The sequence below is a fragment of the Chelmon rostratus genome, chromosome 24, assembly GCF_017976325.1.
Source record: "Chelmon rostratus isolate fCheRos1 chromosome 24, fCheRos1.pri, whole genome shotgun sequence".
Classification (NCBI taxonomy): Eukaryota; Metazoa; Chordata; class Actinopteri; order Chaetodontiformes; family Chaetodontidae; genus Chelmon; species Chelmon rostratus.
In genome coordinates, this window is record NC_055681.1 from 9,877,971 (window position 1) to 9,896,200 (window position 18,230).

Genomic DNA, 18,230 nt, shown 5'->3' on the forward strand with positions numbered 1-18,230 from the left:
GTAGCCTTCAGTGTTGTTTACAGTTACATAATTATCTGCCTGTGGTTCTGTAGTTACCCTGCAATTCCACTGGGAGGAGACATCTTCAAAACAAACCACACACTTCAGATCCTTCGCTCATTTGCACCATTTCGTGAACATACTTCCTGATAGTTCAGGCTTTTGATTCATTGTCATCACTGTAGAAACCAGCCTCACTTGGGCTTTTCTAACCATCTGTGAAACATTTCCAAAACTTCCAACACACAAAATAAGAAAACAAGAAAGTAGCAACCTCAAAGTTACAGCTATAACATTTTGGAAAACATGCAGGAAATATATCAAACAACGCAGCCACGCTTTTATTATAAAAACACATACTTGCTGCTTGAATATAGTAAGTCATTTAGCATTTAGATTATGTGTTTTAAATGCTGCATGCGATGTGCCATAACCACATTCCGGAGCAAGCGTGGTGTTTGCACTTTCAGGATTCATACCACATCTGTTCACACAGCGCAGACATTTTTAAACTCAGTCCTGTCCCCGTCAGAACGGATGAGCTCAGCCCGGATTTCAACCCAGCTTGAGGGTGCACAATGTTACGAGCCTGAAGTCGAGTGTAGGTGTTATTTCAGTCTCACCTGCAGGCCTTTAGCACGTCTGTGGAGCTGGGGTAGATGGATATTGAAGATGACGATGAGGAGGAGGAGCTGTGTCCATGTGGAGGCGTAGCTTTGAAACTGGTGACGGTGGGCGGCTCAGCCTTCAGCGGGCTTTGCGAGTCCTCAGAGATTCCTCCTTTGCCATTACCGTTCACAGCAGGTGCAGTCGATGTTGTGGCGGGACTGTGGGCGCCTGTTTGGGTGTGTTCTGAGGATTTGGGTGAGGGCGTGGCGGTGGACATGGCAGAGATGGGCGAGGAGGCAGCTGAGCTGCCTGGCGCATGGGGGGTGGAGGGCAGGATAGCCGGGTGGATGTTGTTGAGTTTCTTGTGGGACTCGGCCGTGGTGGATGTGGCGGTCGCTGTCCCTTCTGATGGTCCCTCGCCCTCGACGGGGCCCTTCCCCCCTGCCAGCAGGGCAGATAGTCTAGGATTGTCTGCGCTAAGGCTCGGCTTCTCGCCACCTTCTGCCACCTTGCCACCGTCCCCAGAGTGTACATGATTGGCCAGGCCATCTGCCTGCGCCATTTTGCCGCCAGCTGATGGCAGCGGCGATGGCGTCTTGCCCTCGGAGCCCCCGTTGCCGAGGGATGCGGCTGCCGTGACGAGGGCGGCGGCGGTGTTGCTATCTTTGGTAGCGGACGCTCCACCTGAGGTAGAGGAGTGGGGCAGGGAAGGTGGGGATGGGAGGTGGTTGTGAGCCTGCTGCCGTGGCGATGGGGCATTAGTGGAATGTCCAACCTGATTGTTGGGGTGCGCAGGGGCGGTGGAGTTGGGGGTCTGGGGTTGAGAGAGGGTCCCCTCATTACTGGAGCCTGTCGCATGTGGAACAGACCCCTTCTGAAGCCCCTGAAGGAAGAAGACAGGAAGTACTGTTACACAGTGAAAGCAGAGAGCACTGGTGGGATGACTCGTATAGGAAGTTACCGTGTTCACAACATTTTGCCACGTGTGCACCTGGTGATGATCCGTGTGTGGATTAACATGCTGTGACTTAACAGGAGGACGAAATACGAGCTCAACCTTTTTTCTATTTTTACGTGTGTTACGTACATCTTTTGGCTCAGCACCAGACTGTGGATGTGTACAAAAAATTCCTGCCTACTTTAATTCACACGCGTCTCATGGGAGGGATTTCACAGCTTGTTTCATGAAACCATTCGACGGATTTTCTCAGTGGTTTGAGGCAGCTATTACAACAGAGCCAAGTAGGTCAGTGGGATAAAAAAAATGGAATTATATCCATTTGCATTTCTTAGCTGAGCAACAGGGAACTTCCCAGAGGAAGAAGACAGGATGTCTGTCACAGGCACGAAAAAAAAAAAAGACAAATACCAAGCGATGTCTTACCTGAGAGGAGTTTAGGTGCAGGGCCTGGCGCGGCGTGGCGTCCTGTGTTTGCGTGCTTGTGCAGGTGTGAGGTAGCAGTGCTGCATCGCCGCTGCTGGCAGGTTGCAGGTAAGGCACGTCTCCGTTGGGTCCTGTGGCCGTGGGCCCTGACTGATTATTACTACTACTGTTACTACCCACAGGGAGGGAGTCTGAGTGTCCATGTGTCCCAGGGCCCACAGGCCCATTGGCCAGCGGCTGAGGCGGGCACAGGGGCCGGTGTGGTCCCAGGTGGGGCCGGGCGGGGTGGAGGCTGAGGTTGGGGGAGGGGAGGGAGTTGGTGGTGGGGCCGTTGGGGAGAGAGGGGCGCACCTGACCTCCCAAGGCATTCTGTCTCATCTATAAATGAAAAGAAAACACCACCACAGTTTGACGTTTAATTATGGCTTGAAAATTGGTATCTGCAAGTCATTTATGATGTTTGTTTAAACCTGCTGGAGAACCCGATGGGTGAGTCAGTCACACAAACACATTCTTACCTGTCAGTGTTGAAACTTGCACTATGTGCCAAACCCACCTGTCTAACGCTTACACGTGCCACAACTCACCATCAAAGGGCTCGGCTTAAGTCAGGTCTGAACACTACTATAGCATTTACACACAGGATTAGTGAGTGTATTTAGTCTGAGGTCATGACTGCAGTACACAAGTTTATGGGATTTTGATCTCCCACTGAACCACTGTGCACACATGTAAATATTCATGTTGTGCATGGCAGCATATATTGACTGTAAATTATTTAAAAGTTTTGATTATTAATTATTCAAACTGAATTTTGTTGTGCAAGCTTCCATGGGTACACATGTGCATCATGTATGAGGTGGCAGTGGGTCTTTCTAAGGGTAAATACATGCTGAATATTTTATCCGATGTGTGTGTGTGTGTGTGTGTGTGTGTGTGTAAGAGTGAGTGTGTCAGGGAGACCGCATTGTTTTTTTTTACCTGGTGCTGGTGCTGCTGCATCATGGCGAGCTGAGCCTCCAGCTGCCCCAACATCTGAAGCTGCGGGGGCTTCAGGCTGGCCCGATTACTCCGCAACTGTTCCAGCACCTGGAGACAGATGGCAGCAAAACCCGGGGTTCACGTAAAAGCGGAGACACCATCAAAGGACAATATGATCAGAGATATTACGAACCTGTAATTTCTGCGGGGAGAGGTACCAGTTGGGAACTGGCTGCTGTGCTGAGTTACTGGCCCATGAATCGCCCTAAAAAATATTATGAATATTGAATTTTTTAACATGTAAAGATTAAAAACACAGCACAGATTAGAAAACCTGACTTTGACTCTCTTGAATGATGCCGTGACTGTCGTATTTACCTTGGAAGGGCTGGAGGCTCTCCTCCTCTTGGCTGGGCAGGACTGGTCCTCCGCTTGGCCCAGCGAGCCCACGTGAGGGGGCAGAGACTGACCCGAGCCCCCACCCTCTGCACTGTGATTGGGCTTACAAGCCTGGAGGGGAGGGGGTGGCGGGGAGCGCAGGTGGAGGGAAGCAAAAGAAATGTAAGGAGGAAAAGAACCGAGAGGTAAATGGAGGAACGCAACAAAAGGTCATGGAAGGAAGAACGAGGGAAGCGAGCGTGGGGAAGTGAGCGGTGAAAACGGCAAAACCGAGAATGAAAGCAAAAGGAGGGGAGCAAACAAGAGGGTTTATCCGAAGCAGAAAATGTGAGAAAACAAAGTGCGGCAAAAGAGAGAGGTCATAGGGCAACGCAAAGCGAGGGATGGAGAATAAGGAAAAGAGAGAAAAGGAGAGCGATACTGTGATTCTGTGTTGCCGCTTTAACAAACAAGCAGGAGCAAAACATTCCTGTTTATCTGAGGGTGTCACTTCACGGGGGCAACAACGGCCCTGGGGCAGGAATGCTGGTGGAAATTCATCGCTAACTGCCTCCTGTCAACACCTGCAGCACTCAGCGCGGCCTAATGGCTTCTTCACAGCAATCCAGTGTCTTCCTCAATGCGCTTTCGGACGACATGAAGCAGCCGTTTTAAGGGCACAACAGCGCAGCTCAACCTTTAAAGCGAAAGGTCACGATACATTCCACACAGCGAGAGTCGTGGCACTGTCTCTGAGCCAGACGTGACGGAATTTTTTGTGTTTTGAACAGGAGCAACTTTAGTTTGTTTAGTTATGAGCTGCCTTAAAAATCAATATCCTTTAAATCATCATTTACTCCACTTCAACACCTTTGAAGTCTTGTCTTACTTAAAAAATGTTGTACTATAAGCAAATAATTTCTACCTCATTTTCATAAGTGGTACAAAAAGTGGGCAAATACAAAAATAAATTGCTATATTCTGCATATGCTTCCCTAATTTTTCCTTAATTGCATCCTATTAATCAGGTTAAAGCCATGAAGTCACATCTGACCCACTGAAAACTATACATCCAAAATCTCCCAAATCCAAACACATTCACGCTGGGACAGGTCTTAATTGACTCTCACCGAGTCAAAGCTGATAAATCAACATATTCCAATGCTGTGAAGTCGGGAACACGACAGTGATCACACACAAACATGGACAGAACACAGCTACTCGCATCTACTCTGATGGGCATGAATGAAGTGGAGATGGTAATGAAACACTAGGGGGCACTGCTGGGGCTTTTGTGAGCAGCTGCGGGACATCTAAGGTCAACTACTGAAGGGGGGGAGGAAGATGGACAGAGCCAATGGGAAGCCTCGGTGTACTGTACGGCAGCACGACCTCACCGATCACACTGGGGCGGGGTCAAAAAAAGGCCAAAAAGGCCAAACATCGCAGGTGTTCGAATTAGAAACACAGCCACTTGATTTTAGAATTAGAGCACTTTAATCTCTTCAGAAAGGCAATCTCTCCCAGTGGAAACCAAAGCAGATTAAGAGCAAACAGCGCTGTGGCGCAGGTTCAACAAGTTTGCCACCAAAAACTGGATTTGTAAAGTCAGCCTGAATACTACAATAGATTAAAAACAGGATTAACAGGAGGAGGAATTGAGCGGGAAAGAATGAACAAAAGTCTGCACAAGTGCTTCGCTGATTTGAGTTTTTGGTTTTTTTCGACTGAGCGTGATGGGTGAAGCCGAGTGACTACTGTGCCGTGGAGAAGAAAGGGAGTGCAAGGAGGTGGGTAACACTTGGCTGGGCCCATTCTCTTTCAAAACAGATGCCATCAAGATGTCACACTACATTAGAAAATATATGGTAACACATGGTGTGATGCAGGCCTTATTGTTTCAAGCACTGACAGTAAAGTCAAGGATTCCAATCTGAGTGACAGCATTCACGGTGCAGTGGAGTAAAGAACAATATTCATTGGGAGGTTTTTGGGCTTTTCTGGCTTCTTCAGACATCTGCATTCACACACACGCACACACACACAGTGTGGATGGTGGCGCTAAGCTCAAGTGTTACCCATCAGTATGTACAATCGTGCATGCGCATGTGTTGGCCTGTCTGCGTGTAAATTATGATCATGTGTTTGAGTGCCTATGTGTCTGAGTGTGCACTCAGTCAAAGGGAGGGGGTGGGGGTGGGGGGAGTAAGGGAGGAGGGAGACGAGAGGTGTAGGTTGCTCTATCTGGTCTCTCACCTGCTGTGGTGCACTGCTCAGGCCTCCCTGCCTGGAGGTTAGCTCAGCTGGGATTGGTAGACTCCATGCCTCCTCAATAAGAGGGAGCATTTTACTTTTACCCTGTAGGCTACTGAGCTGGGGGTTACTCAACTGAGCCTAGGGGAATGGAAAACGGCGTGAAAAAACAAAAAAATAATAAAACACAAGGCTTTTTTTTGTTGTTGTTGAAAAAACAAAACAAAACGATGACCTCAAAACAAGGAAATGATCAGCAATGGTAAATAGGTAGAGGTTATAACACAAGTGAAGCTAAGTTGGAAACTGCCAGCGATTTGCAAACTCGTGTCTTGGCTGGCGAATACACCTGCGACATGTACAGCATCAACCACACGAGGAGGTTTTATCACTTGAATGACATTCGGCAACAGTGATCCCAAACACAGTCACAATCCCATTAAAACAAGCCGCTGTGCTTGTCTTAATGCCATGAATTTATGCTAACGCAACTGGAAATGTAACATTCCGTCATGCATATGTAAAGGAAAATGATATTGATGGATAAATTAACACATGAGACATGGGGATTGTTAGAACCCCCTTTTGTTAAATCTATGGCAGGGGGGCTTTGAGGCGGCTAGCATTAGCTTCAGCATGATTCAGTCTCAAAGGGATAGAAAATCCTTAAAATAAGGAAAGTGAGCGTCAGGGTGCCATGTTCCTTTTTCCTTTTACCCGTATATTATGCTGCACAGCAAACGCAACAAAAGATTAAGGTGAAAAAAGTTTCCGGTAAGGACCAACTACCTATCAGCCAGGAGTTAAGGTCTTGAAAGAATGGGAGGTGTACAGCCGGGTAAGAATAAAATGCCATCAGAGATTTCTGGATTTTATTCGATTCTGGACACCGGATTCAATTTCACTGAAGGTTTTCTTTGTGCCTGATGGGACACTCTAATCACACCCCTGGGGAATAAGAAATGGACTTCATCCACAAAGTGGTGGCCACACCGGCATGCTAACAAAGACGAGTCAAGGGCAGGAGAGGGTGATGATGGTAGCACAGCTGAATCTATTAGAAAGCCCATCGTTTTCCATCCAGTTTCCTGATGAAGGTTTGCCCCGTCAGGAAATGCAGTTTCTGTTCAGCGTAAGAGTTCTGTTAATGTTGCTGCTTTGTCTACATTGTGGCACTCGCTGCGTGTCCTTTGTCTACAACACACATTAGCTTTGGAGAAACTGGTTCAAGTGGGTGAAGGCCATAGCAGCACAAGCGTCCTGCGTCAATTAGGGACGTCCCAAATTGATCCAGGTGCTGTTATATCTGCTATATATAGATCCTGATGAGTTTCTGAAACTTTTGTTTGTTAGTGTGGGCATGCCAGCCGTTACATACATCCAATTGAGCTCTGTTAAAAGACGGGAAGTTAACAGCGTTGTGAATGAGTGACCCACCGAGCACAGAAGAAGTAAACAGCAGCCAGCAGCACCAATTAATGATGTGAGCGCGAGTCAGTATGCATTTCAGTTAGGGTCGCTTTGAGAACCACCCATGGTCTTGTCAGTTTTATACAAAATATGACAGGACACTAGAAAAAACATGTGATGCAAGCTAAATGTCCTTAATTTTGCAGGTGCACCACCACCACACCTGTTGGAAGACAACTGCCTTTGAATTCTTGCATGTTTTATATTCTTCTTATGCGGGAATATCAAATTGAAGCTGCATCCAAACCACCCGCTTTGAAGTCCTCTCTCCACTCACCTGCAGGCATTTGATGCGGTGGGCGAGCGCGGGGGTGTTGGTGCAGCCCTTGCTGCGTGTGGCGTTGATGTAGCACTTGATGGCGTCGTGCGGCTGGTTGCAGGACTCGTACAACGTGCCCAGATCCATCCAGGCGGCGGCGTGGCTGTGGTCCAACTGCACGGCGCAGATGTAGGCCTGCAGAGCGTCCATGGGCTGGTTCTGCTGCTGGTATAACACCCTGAGGAGGGGGAGAGGTGAGGGGTTGGGCGGTGAGGAGAGAGGCACCGATGAGGAGGGGACAGGCGTGAAAATGATGAGGATAGAGAGCACAGGTGAAGGTTAAATTGGAAAATTGAAGGATGGATGGATGGATAGATTTGGAAAACAATAGAAGCGAAAAAGGTCAGGATACAGGTCACTCCAAAACGTCCACTCAGAAGCCTAGATGTGACAAAAATGGCTCGCATTCAAGCTTTTCTTTCTTACACTATTAGAAAGAGAATGTACCTGCAGCCTTCCCTGAACAAATTGCCCCTTACCCTATAGAGCACCAGGTGTCTGCACTGGCCTCGGATTTGTCTATGGATTGCCGATAGGAGATGAAGGCGTCCTGGACCTTCCCAATACTAGAGTAGCACCTGAAGGAGACAAAGGCTGTCAGGGTCATGCTCATGCTCAACACATGGAAAACATTTAAACAAATGAAATGTGTCAAGGAACTAATATATGAAATGCTTCTCTACACATGTTCTTCATACTTTTCCACACTGCATGCAACATAAATACTGATTCAGCCCTGATCTCAATTTGACTCAGGCTAACATTAAATATCAGAAGTCTGCCAGTATTAAAATGACTTAAACTAGTCTAGGTGTGTCTCTTAATTGGCCTTAATTGATCCTGACAGCAGCAGATTGGCTCAGGGAATCAGCATTTCATGTTAGCACTTCTGACTATTTTTCAGAAAAAAGAAGTGCATCATATCTGCACGACTGTACGAACAAAAGAGATGAAAACTTTTCAATGCCTACGAATATTTCAATTAATTTCTTACACTTTTAAAAGTTTCAAGACCTGAGCGGGACCATGCTTACAGGTAAACTTGTTGAACAAAATCCGTCAACTTTCCCTAATTACTCCAGAACACAGCGGGAGTTCCAGGACTGACAGATTTGCGCGCGCGCCTATGTGTGTGTGTGCGCAACGTACCTGCCAAGGAAGTACCAGGACTGTCCAGAGTTGGGTTCGGCCTCCAGAGATTTCTGCAGACACTGGATGGCATAGCTGTCCCTGCTGGCTCTGTCCCCGAGCTGTTCCACTGTGTGATGCATCCAGCCTGGAAAACATCACATCAAATCGATCGCTGTAGCATTCGTTGACGTTTTATTTCATGACTTATTCGGAACAACGTACATTGATCTGATAACATGTAAATGCAATTAAATGTAAGCATAGCATAAAAGGTCTTTGTGGATTGTTATATTCTACATATATGCAGAAAATACACGTGCTGTGAAGGAAATACCAAACAAACTATGAAGGAGTCTGAAACTGTGTGGGAAAGCTATGACTAAAACATAGGCTAAAATTAGAACTGAGTCCCACTGACGAAATCTTAACTAAAACAGAACAAAAAGACTAAAATGTGACTTTAAACCAAGTATAATTTTGAGAAAGAGACTAAAACTAAATTTAAACTTTCTTTTCACAATTCTAGTCACAATTCTGTCAATTAGCTTTTTATTCTTTGCTCTACCCAAAATTCCACCACACTAAACTTGACCAAAATAAGTGTGTGCACACGCTTACCTAGCTGCTGCAGGGTAGTGGCCTTCACCTGTGCAGGAAGATCCTCCGTCTGCAGGAGGCTCTCGTAGGCCTCCTTGGCAGCCCGGTATCTCTTCTGGATATGAGGAGAGGAGGGGCAGCGAGGGATGAAAGAGGGTCAAAGAGAGCAATGGGAGAGGATGTGTGCCACGGGGAGGATAATGAGGGGAGAGGAGAGGGGGAAAAAAAGCAGAAGTTTTCAGTCTGAATCTATAACTTTTGCCAGGTCATCCCTGCTGCCCGTCTTTCCATCTCTCCAATGTGCAGCATAACACACCACTCCACAACCCCCTCCTCGAAATGCAGTCACTCTTTCGCATCCAAAGATTTGCTGCTCAAAGGCAGCACACAACCCAACGCCTGAGACTTGCACTGCGGTGTTGTGTTCTGACACAGCACAAAAAAAAAAAAAAAAAAAAAAAAAAAAAAACACATTAGTGGTGGAGCGCCGCTACTCCCAGAGCTGGCGCAAGCTACTGTACTTCCCTACTGAAACCGACATAAAGAGAGAGACCACCAGCATACAAAAGAGGGGGGAGACAGACTTTCTTGTTTCCGTGGCAACCCCGTCGATCGGCTGAGAGCAATCTCTTATCCCCTCCCGCATGCCACCCACTCACGCACCCTGCTCCCTCCTCAATTTTGTCAGCACCTGGCTCAAAATACAAAGAAAAAAAAAAAAAAAAAATAGGGCTATCCCCGGCTTTTATATGAACTGTGATCACACAGTGGCAGCTGGGTTGCTGGGTTATGAGCTATCGCCTTAACGCTGGACGTTCAATCAGCATGCAGCACTTAGTTTCACAATTACAAATGACACAAAGCACACAAATGTGTGTCCTTCAAACATAACTGAAGTGCGAGATAAACAAAAGAGCGTGCACTTACCTGAATCTCATACAAATGAGCAATGTGGAACTGAACTGTGAAAGGAGAGGAGAAGAAATGTTAAATAGAGGTTATTTAGCATGAAACAAAAGGTTGCCCACCCCCTCTGAGAGTTAGTCCTCCTTATAGTCTTTTCAAGTCTTTGGAAAGTAGTGCTGCGTTGTCAGTAAATAGGTGTCAGAAACCCAAGGTTGGCCGTCTACATGAAGTGCAACAGACCAGATAGGTAGCTGTACTCCTGGCGGCACCTTCCTTTGTCTGGAGCGCTGCAGTGTCTGATCTAAGCTGCCTGAGTGACTCTCAGCAGATGGAGAGAGGGAGAGAGAGAGAGGAGGGAGGGAGAGAGAGAGAGAGAGAGAGAGAGAGAGGGGAAGAAAGACAGGGGCTGCCCTTGCAATGTGTGTGTGAGAGAGAGAGTGAGAACAGGAGTGAGGGGGGACACAACGAGGCAAAGGCAAACAGCGAGGCAACTGGGCAAAAAAATGGATATTGCTGTCGCCAAGGTAACAGGTACCGGGGCGGCAGAGATGAGATGGCAGCGGCATATCAAATAATGCCAGTGCTCAACCCCGGCGGCTGAACATAATCTTCGCACAGAAGACGGCGAACACAATGAGGCGTCTGAATTCCCCTGCTGCTATTTTTACGATGCAGAGGACTTTTCCAATCCAGCTCACATTGTTGTGAGTGGTGCAATCCAAAAATGGCTCTTGTATAATAAATCAGGCGATGTGTCACACTTAACTAAAGCAATTGAATACAAAGCATTAAATCAGAATTATTTACTGTATCTCCAACAATGTTACACTGCAGATTTTTTTAATGTTAAGTATCATTACATACATTTCATTTCTTATTAATATGTTTCTATTATCTAAAATTAAAAGACAACAATCCACAAAGAATGGAATTCATATATGCATTTTATATACGTCTCATATAAATGTGTGAATAACTAAAATAAAAAAAAAAGGTGCTTACTTTCAGCTTTGGACAAAGTGCAGGGGTTGGAGTCAATCAAAGCCAGCTGAAAATGCTGTGAGAAAAACACACACACACAAATATAATAATCAATTTCCACAGCACCACGACAACACACGTGCATGACACTGCTTTAATTATCAGCAGTTTCCAGGAGGATCAGTCAGTGAGTGGCACCGTCACACTGGGCGCCCCGTCCTTTTCTGTTCTGTTAAGCTAGCCTTGATGCATGAAGCCGCTGTTGATAATAACTCAACAGTTCCTGCACGTGTATCATAATCAATGAATTAGAAAGTGAAGGCAGCGGCACGGCTTACTGTGAAGGCAGCGGGTGAAAATGCTGTCCATGGTTAAACATCAGCTCTGAAGTATTATTGTTTGTGCTGGTGGAATAAAGCTATGGGGTGGACCTACCTTTAGGCTTGACTCATAGTCTGTGTTGACCTTGAACATGAGACCCAGGCGTAGGTGGATCTCCTTGGCCCTGGAAAACCCTGGGTCAATGTACAGCACCTCCTGGAATGCTTTGATCGCCCTGTGAGGACGAATGGAGCATGAGATGAAGAGAAGGAGACCGGGCAGCATCAAAAACAGACAGACAACATGTGAAAAGACACACGATGAGACTGGATTGTCGTAGCATTTCGTTAGCAATAAATCTGTGGGAACCCTGAACAGACCAACGCTTATTATGTGCTCTGGACCAAAGCAGCCAAACAGCAGCTAAGATGCAGTGCATTCTGTCAGTGCTCATTCAAGTCACACTGCATGTGTGCAGTGTTGAATACTGAAGACATTCCTTCCACAGTACCTGAGAAAGCAGCTCATTTGTTAACTTGTGTTGCCGTGCTTGTGCTCGCAGAAAGTTCGACAATACAAGCTATAATGCTTCACATTTTGCGGTGGCTGAAATGTCCAGATGCAACACTTGGCTAGAAAAATGTAGCAGACACCAGGGATGTCTTTGGCTCTTTCAAACTCCTGGATTTGCCTTTTGAAAACAGTTCGACTGCAGTTTGCCTGTAGCCATAGAGAACAATAGCTACATTTGCTGATGCTTGTGTCTTGGCACTTGTCGTCTAACCAGAGGATTAAGCTGGTGGATTCTTTGCGGTAATTCAATTTACCATGGCAACAACATAGGACAGCTTCACTCGCAAGCATTTTTGCAGCTGAGAACAGTAAGTACAAACATGTACAGACCACAACTGAGCTCTGTAACCCTGGTCTCGCATTCACAAATGCTCTTCTGGAAGAGATCACTGCCTTTCTACTGGTCCCAGTCAGCAGGGTGTTTAATGTGTGTTCGGCTGCATTACAAACGGGATTTCTTTGCTCTTTACAATCAAACGCACAACAGAACAAGTGATTTAAAAAAAAAAGTGAACAAATGACATGTTGTCGTTTCGCGAGGGGGGTTTTAAACGCGGTGGATAGTTTCTTGGCGGGTCGAGAAACAGTCTGGTACCATTTTAACTTTATTCCGCCGCACTGCTTTGTCAACGAAGGCCGGTAACCATACAAGCTCAAGCATGGATCGTAACTTTGATTAGCAGCCAGCAGCTAGCTTCCTCAGACCATACAAAGACTGTTACAAAGCTGTGACGGCTAGTATGGATCAGATTCCTGCGGTGGCAAAGTTTTTATTTTCGACACTGTACGGCAGAAGTGCAACTGGCTGGAAAATAAAAACAGTTAGAATTTAAGTATGAACCTGAAAGTGAGCATAATATAGCTTCTTAGCCCTGAGAAGATGCACACCTTAATTGGTACCCAATGGGTTTTGCTGTATGTGTTTGTGGTATTTGTGGCGCCCCCTATGGACCGCCTCTCAAACGCGACTGAGGTTTTGTATCCAGATTTATGATGATTGGACAAATGGTTTATTTAAAAGCTATGGACAAGTTTTTTTGGCTGGCGTCCATGTTTATTGACCGATCTGGCTAATTTATAATAAAAAAAATGTTTATTTCAGTCCCGCTATGCCGGCGCTGACACAATCAAAATCCCAAAAGTTCTAATCACATGGTGGTCTTTGATGGTCCAAGAAGCTTTTTTGTAGAGCAGACTCGGCTGGACTTGTGTGTGAAATCTGGCATGAACACAACAGGTTTCCACTCCTTCTGAGTTTGAACTCTGATGAAGATGGTTGGTACTCACCACTGAAAGGCATTATAGTGGAAGTAGACCATTCCCAGGCCATACAGAAAGGCAGCATTCTGGGTGGGATAAGAGAGAGGTGCAAGGTCATGATGACAAATAGGTAAAATAAATAAAACCACTTGTTTACCTGAACAAGTGCACCCACACAAAGAAGTGCATGTGCATTCCACCACTCATTTGGTACAGACAGCTGCTAAAATACAACAGAACGGACAGTTTTAACAAGGCCAACAAAGCGAACTGAACCAAATGGCTCTGACACTGCATGCGTTCTTGTCAACAAAAGCCGTACATATTTGCATAACCTTGGCTCAGTTCAGCAATCAGACAGAACAATAACTAGCCATCAGTCTCACCGCAAAGTATCAACTTCACTGGGAAGCTCAAAATGACATGAAACCTGAAACTGCATCTCACAGCAGCATCTAGCCCAAGGCAATACATGCTTCCTGTGTATTAGCCAGTGAATGTGTGTGAAAGCTTATGTTGTGTGTGTGTGTGTGTGTGTAACTGACAGGACTAGAGAGTATCGCTAACTGAATGAGAAAGTGAGCATGGAGGCACGTGTGTGTGTTTGCGTTTCTCACCTTCCAGTAGTCTGACTGTAAACTGTAGTACCTCTGGTATGCCGATAATGCTGTAATTAAAGGAGAGGGAAGTAGACAGTTTATCTCTGCCACCACAACACCACTGAGGAAGAGAACGCGAGCAGTCAGCATTTCTGTTGAGCTGGAATGGAGCCACGTGCACGTCTTTAGATACTCATACAGCATACCCATGGAAAACCAGCTTCACCATTGCCTTAAAATTGTAATAGCATTTTAAACTTTGCAAATATGAAAAGGATGAAGGCTTAATCTTAGGTTGAGGATAAGTATTTAGTTAAGAGTTACAAGCTCAGAAATAAATTCTGAGTCAATGGAAGGTTTTCAAAAGTACGGTAATTGAACTGTTTCTCAAAGACGAAGATTAAAGTGAACAATTGGCCGAGCATCTTCCAACAAAAACATGTGAGGACAGGACGAGTCAAGGAACTGCCCGGGTGCAGGAGAAGAGGACGGGTTGCTCACCTTTAGGGTAATCCTCCAAGAGGAGGTTGAAGTGGCCGAGCTGGCAGAATAACTCCGGCTCCACTTTTCCCTCGGCCTTCAGGATGAGCGAATCGTAGCAGCGGACAGCCTGCGGACAAGATAAAAACAAATTGGTGCGTTGCTGCATTATGCAAAGCAAAGAAGCACGGAGAGGGGGGGCGAGTGACGGAGGAGAGAAAGAAAATCATTGAGGGGTAATGTCGCGCAGAACTTTTCAAAGTCACAGCAAGGCTGACGTCAGCTCTCTAATTCCCAAAGTCGACTCGCCTTCTCTTCATCAGATGAATATCAGCCCTCGTCCAGCTGACTAGAATGAAGTTTGCTGTAGATAAGGACTTGTGGGCAAGGCTTTTTTTGGAGTTCCATTACAGATCTTCCTACCCTGATAAAAAGAGACACCAAAAGTAGCTGCTGCCTGTTGCCTGGAGTTAAAGGGAAATACCACCCTTTGTTTCACCCTTTTCGCCATGATTTGGCAAAGCGAGTGCGTTCAACGCGCCCTGGTGCAGGCTCGCGACGCCATTTATCATGACCGACAGAGAAAGTTATCGCTGCGTCATTATTTCTCATGGGGGAAATTTGTCCTGTGCATTCGACCAATTGCAGCTATTTAAAAGCGACAGCACAGGACCTTTTTTCTAATGGACGGCTAGGGAGGACAAGCTGCTAGCTGAATGGATGGCAGCGACACTAGCACCCTGAGGTGGACAAACACCGTAAAGTACAGTTTAAAACAGGGGTGGGCAAACTTTTTCACTTGTGGGCCACAAAGGGTTCTAAAATTTGACTGGGGGGCCGGACCAGGAGCAGATGGATGGAGTGTTTTGGTAATCCACCTCATAAGAGAAAATAAAATATCATGGGATATGTAGAACACATGTGCTTTAATTTCAATTGAAAATGAACAAAAGCATTACAACTAAATATCTGTCTTTGAAGTCCCACAGAACTGAGCTATTTATTGAAATGACTCTTTTTATTATTTTAAAGCACTGAAAGTTGTGTTATCCATAAGGATATTATCATCATCAGTCTCCTCCTGACTGTCTTCATTTAAAAAACGGTAGGAGATGCAGGTCTACTTGTCCTCTCCTTCTATTCAATCATCCCTAATGCCAAAACTCAACAACGAGCAGCGCGAGGATGGAACAGTGACAGTGCCAGTATGTGGAGCGCGTTATATTTGATCGCGCTGCATTTGCGCACTTGGTTTTGAGAACGTACGTGCACCTGAGCACCACATATGTGCATCCCTTAACAGACAGAACAAATTAGTTTCAAATGCATTTTTTACATAACACAACGGAGAAACGTACTTTTAATTTCAGTGGGAACAGTGTTGTTGGTCTCCCTTTTTATCCAGCGCATCAAAGTCTGGAGTCAGTTTTCTTGCTGTATCATCGTCTTTAAACACCGCCTGATCGGTGTTCAGTCAAAAATATTTAGTTGTCCACTCCTTATTAAAAACTGGACATTCTTAGCTCCGCTCATCTTTACAGAAGGGCTGAGGGTCGAAGAGTAAAGCGCAAACGTGGAGTAATACGCTTCACCTCAACAAAGCTCAATGTATCTAGAGTGCGCCATCTATTGGGAAAAAGCCAGAATTGCAGGGAAAATAAAACATTAACAAGGTTTATTGATATAATTTGTTCAAGTTCCGCGGGCCGGATTAAATTTTGTAACGGGCCGCATATGGCCCTCGGGCCGTAGTTTGCCCATGCCTGGTTTAAAAGATCAGAATTTGATGGACTTTATCAGGCATGTCAAACTGATTCCATAGAGGGCCGTGTGGCTGCAGGTTTTCGTTCCAACCAAGGAGGAGCACACCAGGCTGGAATCAATTAATCAGCTGATCAGCTGATCTCAGTCTTCAGCTGATAGTGATCCCTTGATGTTGATTGGTTGGAACGCAAACCTGCAGCCACACGGCCCTTTATGGAATCAGTTTGACATGCCTGGACTTTATGTTAGCTGACACCAATAATGTTCAAAACACACCCAAAGCTGACAGTGTGTCGCTGGTCGCCAAGCATGTTTAGCACTGAATGAGTTAGAGAGAACTGGCCATAACTTGCCATCATCGAGCAGCCTGTCCACGTCTCTTTCCACATCAACGTAAACAAACCTCAGAAAGGCGTACTCGACCGCTCGAGTTCCTCCGGTACCACATTGATCACATCAAAGACAGCTCAGCTGGTCCACAGTGCTGAGCTGCTCTGCCATTCAAAGCCAAAGAGAGACAGCTGCATGATTAAGAGAAGCTTCCAAAGCTTTGGAAGTCATATCTTGGCTTTAACCTCCAAAACACACTATTTGCCCTTGGTGGGTGGTGTTGTCATTGCCAAGAAGCACTTATATAATCAAGTATGTTTATTTTGTTATCAGGAGACTGAAAAGCAAAACTTTTGGCAGGACAACATGGAGCGGAATCACATATCATGACAGAAAGAGGGCCAACCTCACAGAAGCTGGCCGAGGAAATATGTGCTGCATGCTGCTGAAGCATGGCATTTATGGACGGTTATCACTACAGTGGGTTTACTGTGCCATTTTAAACAGAACGCATACACATCCACACGTTCTCAGTGGCAAACACTTGATGCACGACATTACGACACGAACAGAAAGGTGAATGTCAAGACGAAGCAATGCTGACATTATGCGCAATGGTGTTTTTGACGAGGTGCACGAAAGCTACAGTCTGTACACATACAACAGATCTGAAGCTGTGCCATGACACATTAACACACAAGGAGAAATCCAGCTTTACTTTGTGAAAGAGACAATACAGTTGTGAATTTACTTTAAATTAGACGTCTATTTTTCAAAATGCTTCCACAATGCAATGTTGAATTTCTGCAAAGTCGATGTTGAAAGGCTGGCTTTAGTATTCAAATTTTCGTATATGAATCTCAAGTCAGTCGTCAAAGCTTTTTATGAAATGTAGTCTAACATACATTCTATATTGTTTGAAAATTAATGTTCAAAGGAGGCCATTCCACGAATCAAGAGAGCCCTGAGAAATCATCAAATCACAACTCAAAAACATCATTAGTATGACTTTAAAGTGTACAGGTCAAGGTGCAACCTACATATCAGTGCATCAATAAAAGACTTAACTGTGTGTGGGCATTTGAATCTGATCCTACAGCACTTTTAAAATTTCTTAACAACCAGTGAGACGTTCAGCTGACACTCGTCTTCAAACTAGCCCGAAGAAGAGCATTAGCTCCAAACAGGTGACGTTTTGAGTGACATGCCACTGAATTGGACTTAAGGGAGCTACGGCTACGAGGGCTGCCTGACAGATAAGGGACACGATTTCCTAACCTTTCTGTGCTGTTTCAGCTGAGTCAAAATAACAATGAGCGTCTACGCTCATTTGTCAATCACATCTGCATTACTCATGATAAGTTCGCTTCTTGCAGTCAAGGAAAGACAAGTGTCCTTCAACGCCTTGACGTTTGTTTCCACACCCATCTCAACGCGTCGGCCTGGAAACACAATGCCTCCGGCCAAGGCTGTTGCCCACGCAAAGGTATAAAAAACAAGTCACCATGAGTGGCTAGCCACTCGATAGGGAATAAACAGTCATGCAGAACACAGCAAGCAGCTGTTCTGACAGACAGTGTCCTCAACATGTCCGTCACCGACATGAGGCCACAACCAATGGCTGAAGGTGACAGCTTCAGAGCAATGATCAACACCCTCCACCCTGGTTACAGTCTTCCCCTCAAGGACCCATCTTACTGAGCCGATGGGGAGGAAAGGTCAAGAGAGACTCCAGGAAGTCCAATGTGTGGACAAGTGGAGCCACTGAAGTCTTCCACAATGGCAACATGGAGTCAATTCGCCTGACCACCACGCCACTGCAGGACAGATATATGGAATCAAACACTGGAGAGTGGTTGGAGGAGGTAGCAGCCAGGTTTGACATTCGAGCAAA

The 18,230-nt window shown here is 45.8% G+C and overlaps 1 protein-coding gene across 2 annotated transcripts in view; it reads right to left on the reverse strand.

The window, feature by feature from the left end:
- Window positions 1-18,230, reverse strand: part of LOC121627331 (histone demethylase UTY-like) — a 32,070-nt gene that overhangs the window by 7,138 nt on the left and 6,702 nt on the right. The window contains exons 3-18 of one of the 2 annotated variants that reach the window (XM_041966182.1): window positions 14,264-14,372; window positions 13,781-13,830; window positions 13,191-13,249; window positions 11,445-11,565; window positions 11,031-11,085; window positions 10,050-10,084; window positions 9,144-9,237; window positions 8,544-8,670; window positions 7,874-7,972; window positions 7,353-7,572; window positions 5,609-5,746; window positions 3,353-3,484; window positions 3,168-3,239; window positions 2,975-3,082; window positions 1,994-2,371; window positions 624-1,492 (exon numbers count right to left, since the gene is read on the reverse strand). In XM_041966182.1, coding sequence (XP_041822116.1) covers window positions 624-1,492; window positions 1,994-2,371; window positions 2,975-3,082; window positions 3,168-3,239; window positions 3,353-3,484; window positions 5,609-5,746; window positions 7,353-7,572; window positions 7,874-7,972; window positions 8,544-8,670; window positions 9,144-9,237; window positions 10,050-10,084; window positions 11,031-11,085; window positions 11,445-11,565; window positions 13,191-13,249; window positions 13,781-13,830; window positions 14,264-14,372 — 2,666 coding nt within the window. The remainder of the gene's footprint in view (window positions 1-623; window positions 1,493-1,993; window positions 2,372-2,974; window positions 3,083-3,167; window positions 3,240-3,352; window positions 3,485-5,608; window positions 5,747-7,352; window positions 7,573-7,873; window positions 7,973-8,543; window positions 8,671-9,143; window positions 9,238-10,049; window positions 10,085-11,030; window positions 11,086-11,444; window positions 11,566-13,190; window positions 13,250-13,780; window positions 13,831-14,263; window positions 14,373-18,230) is intronic. The other variant, XM_041966183.1, reaches the window with a different exon arrangement.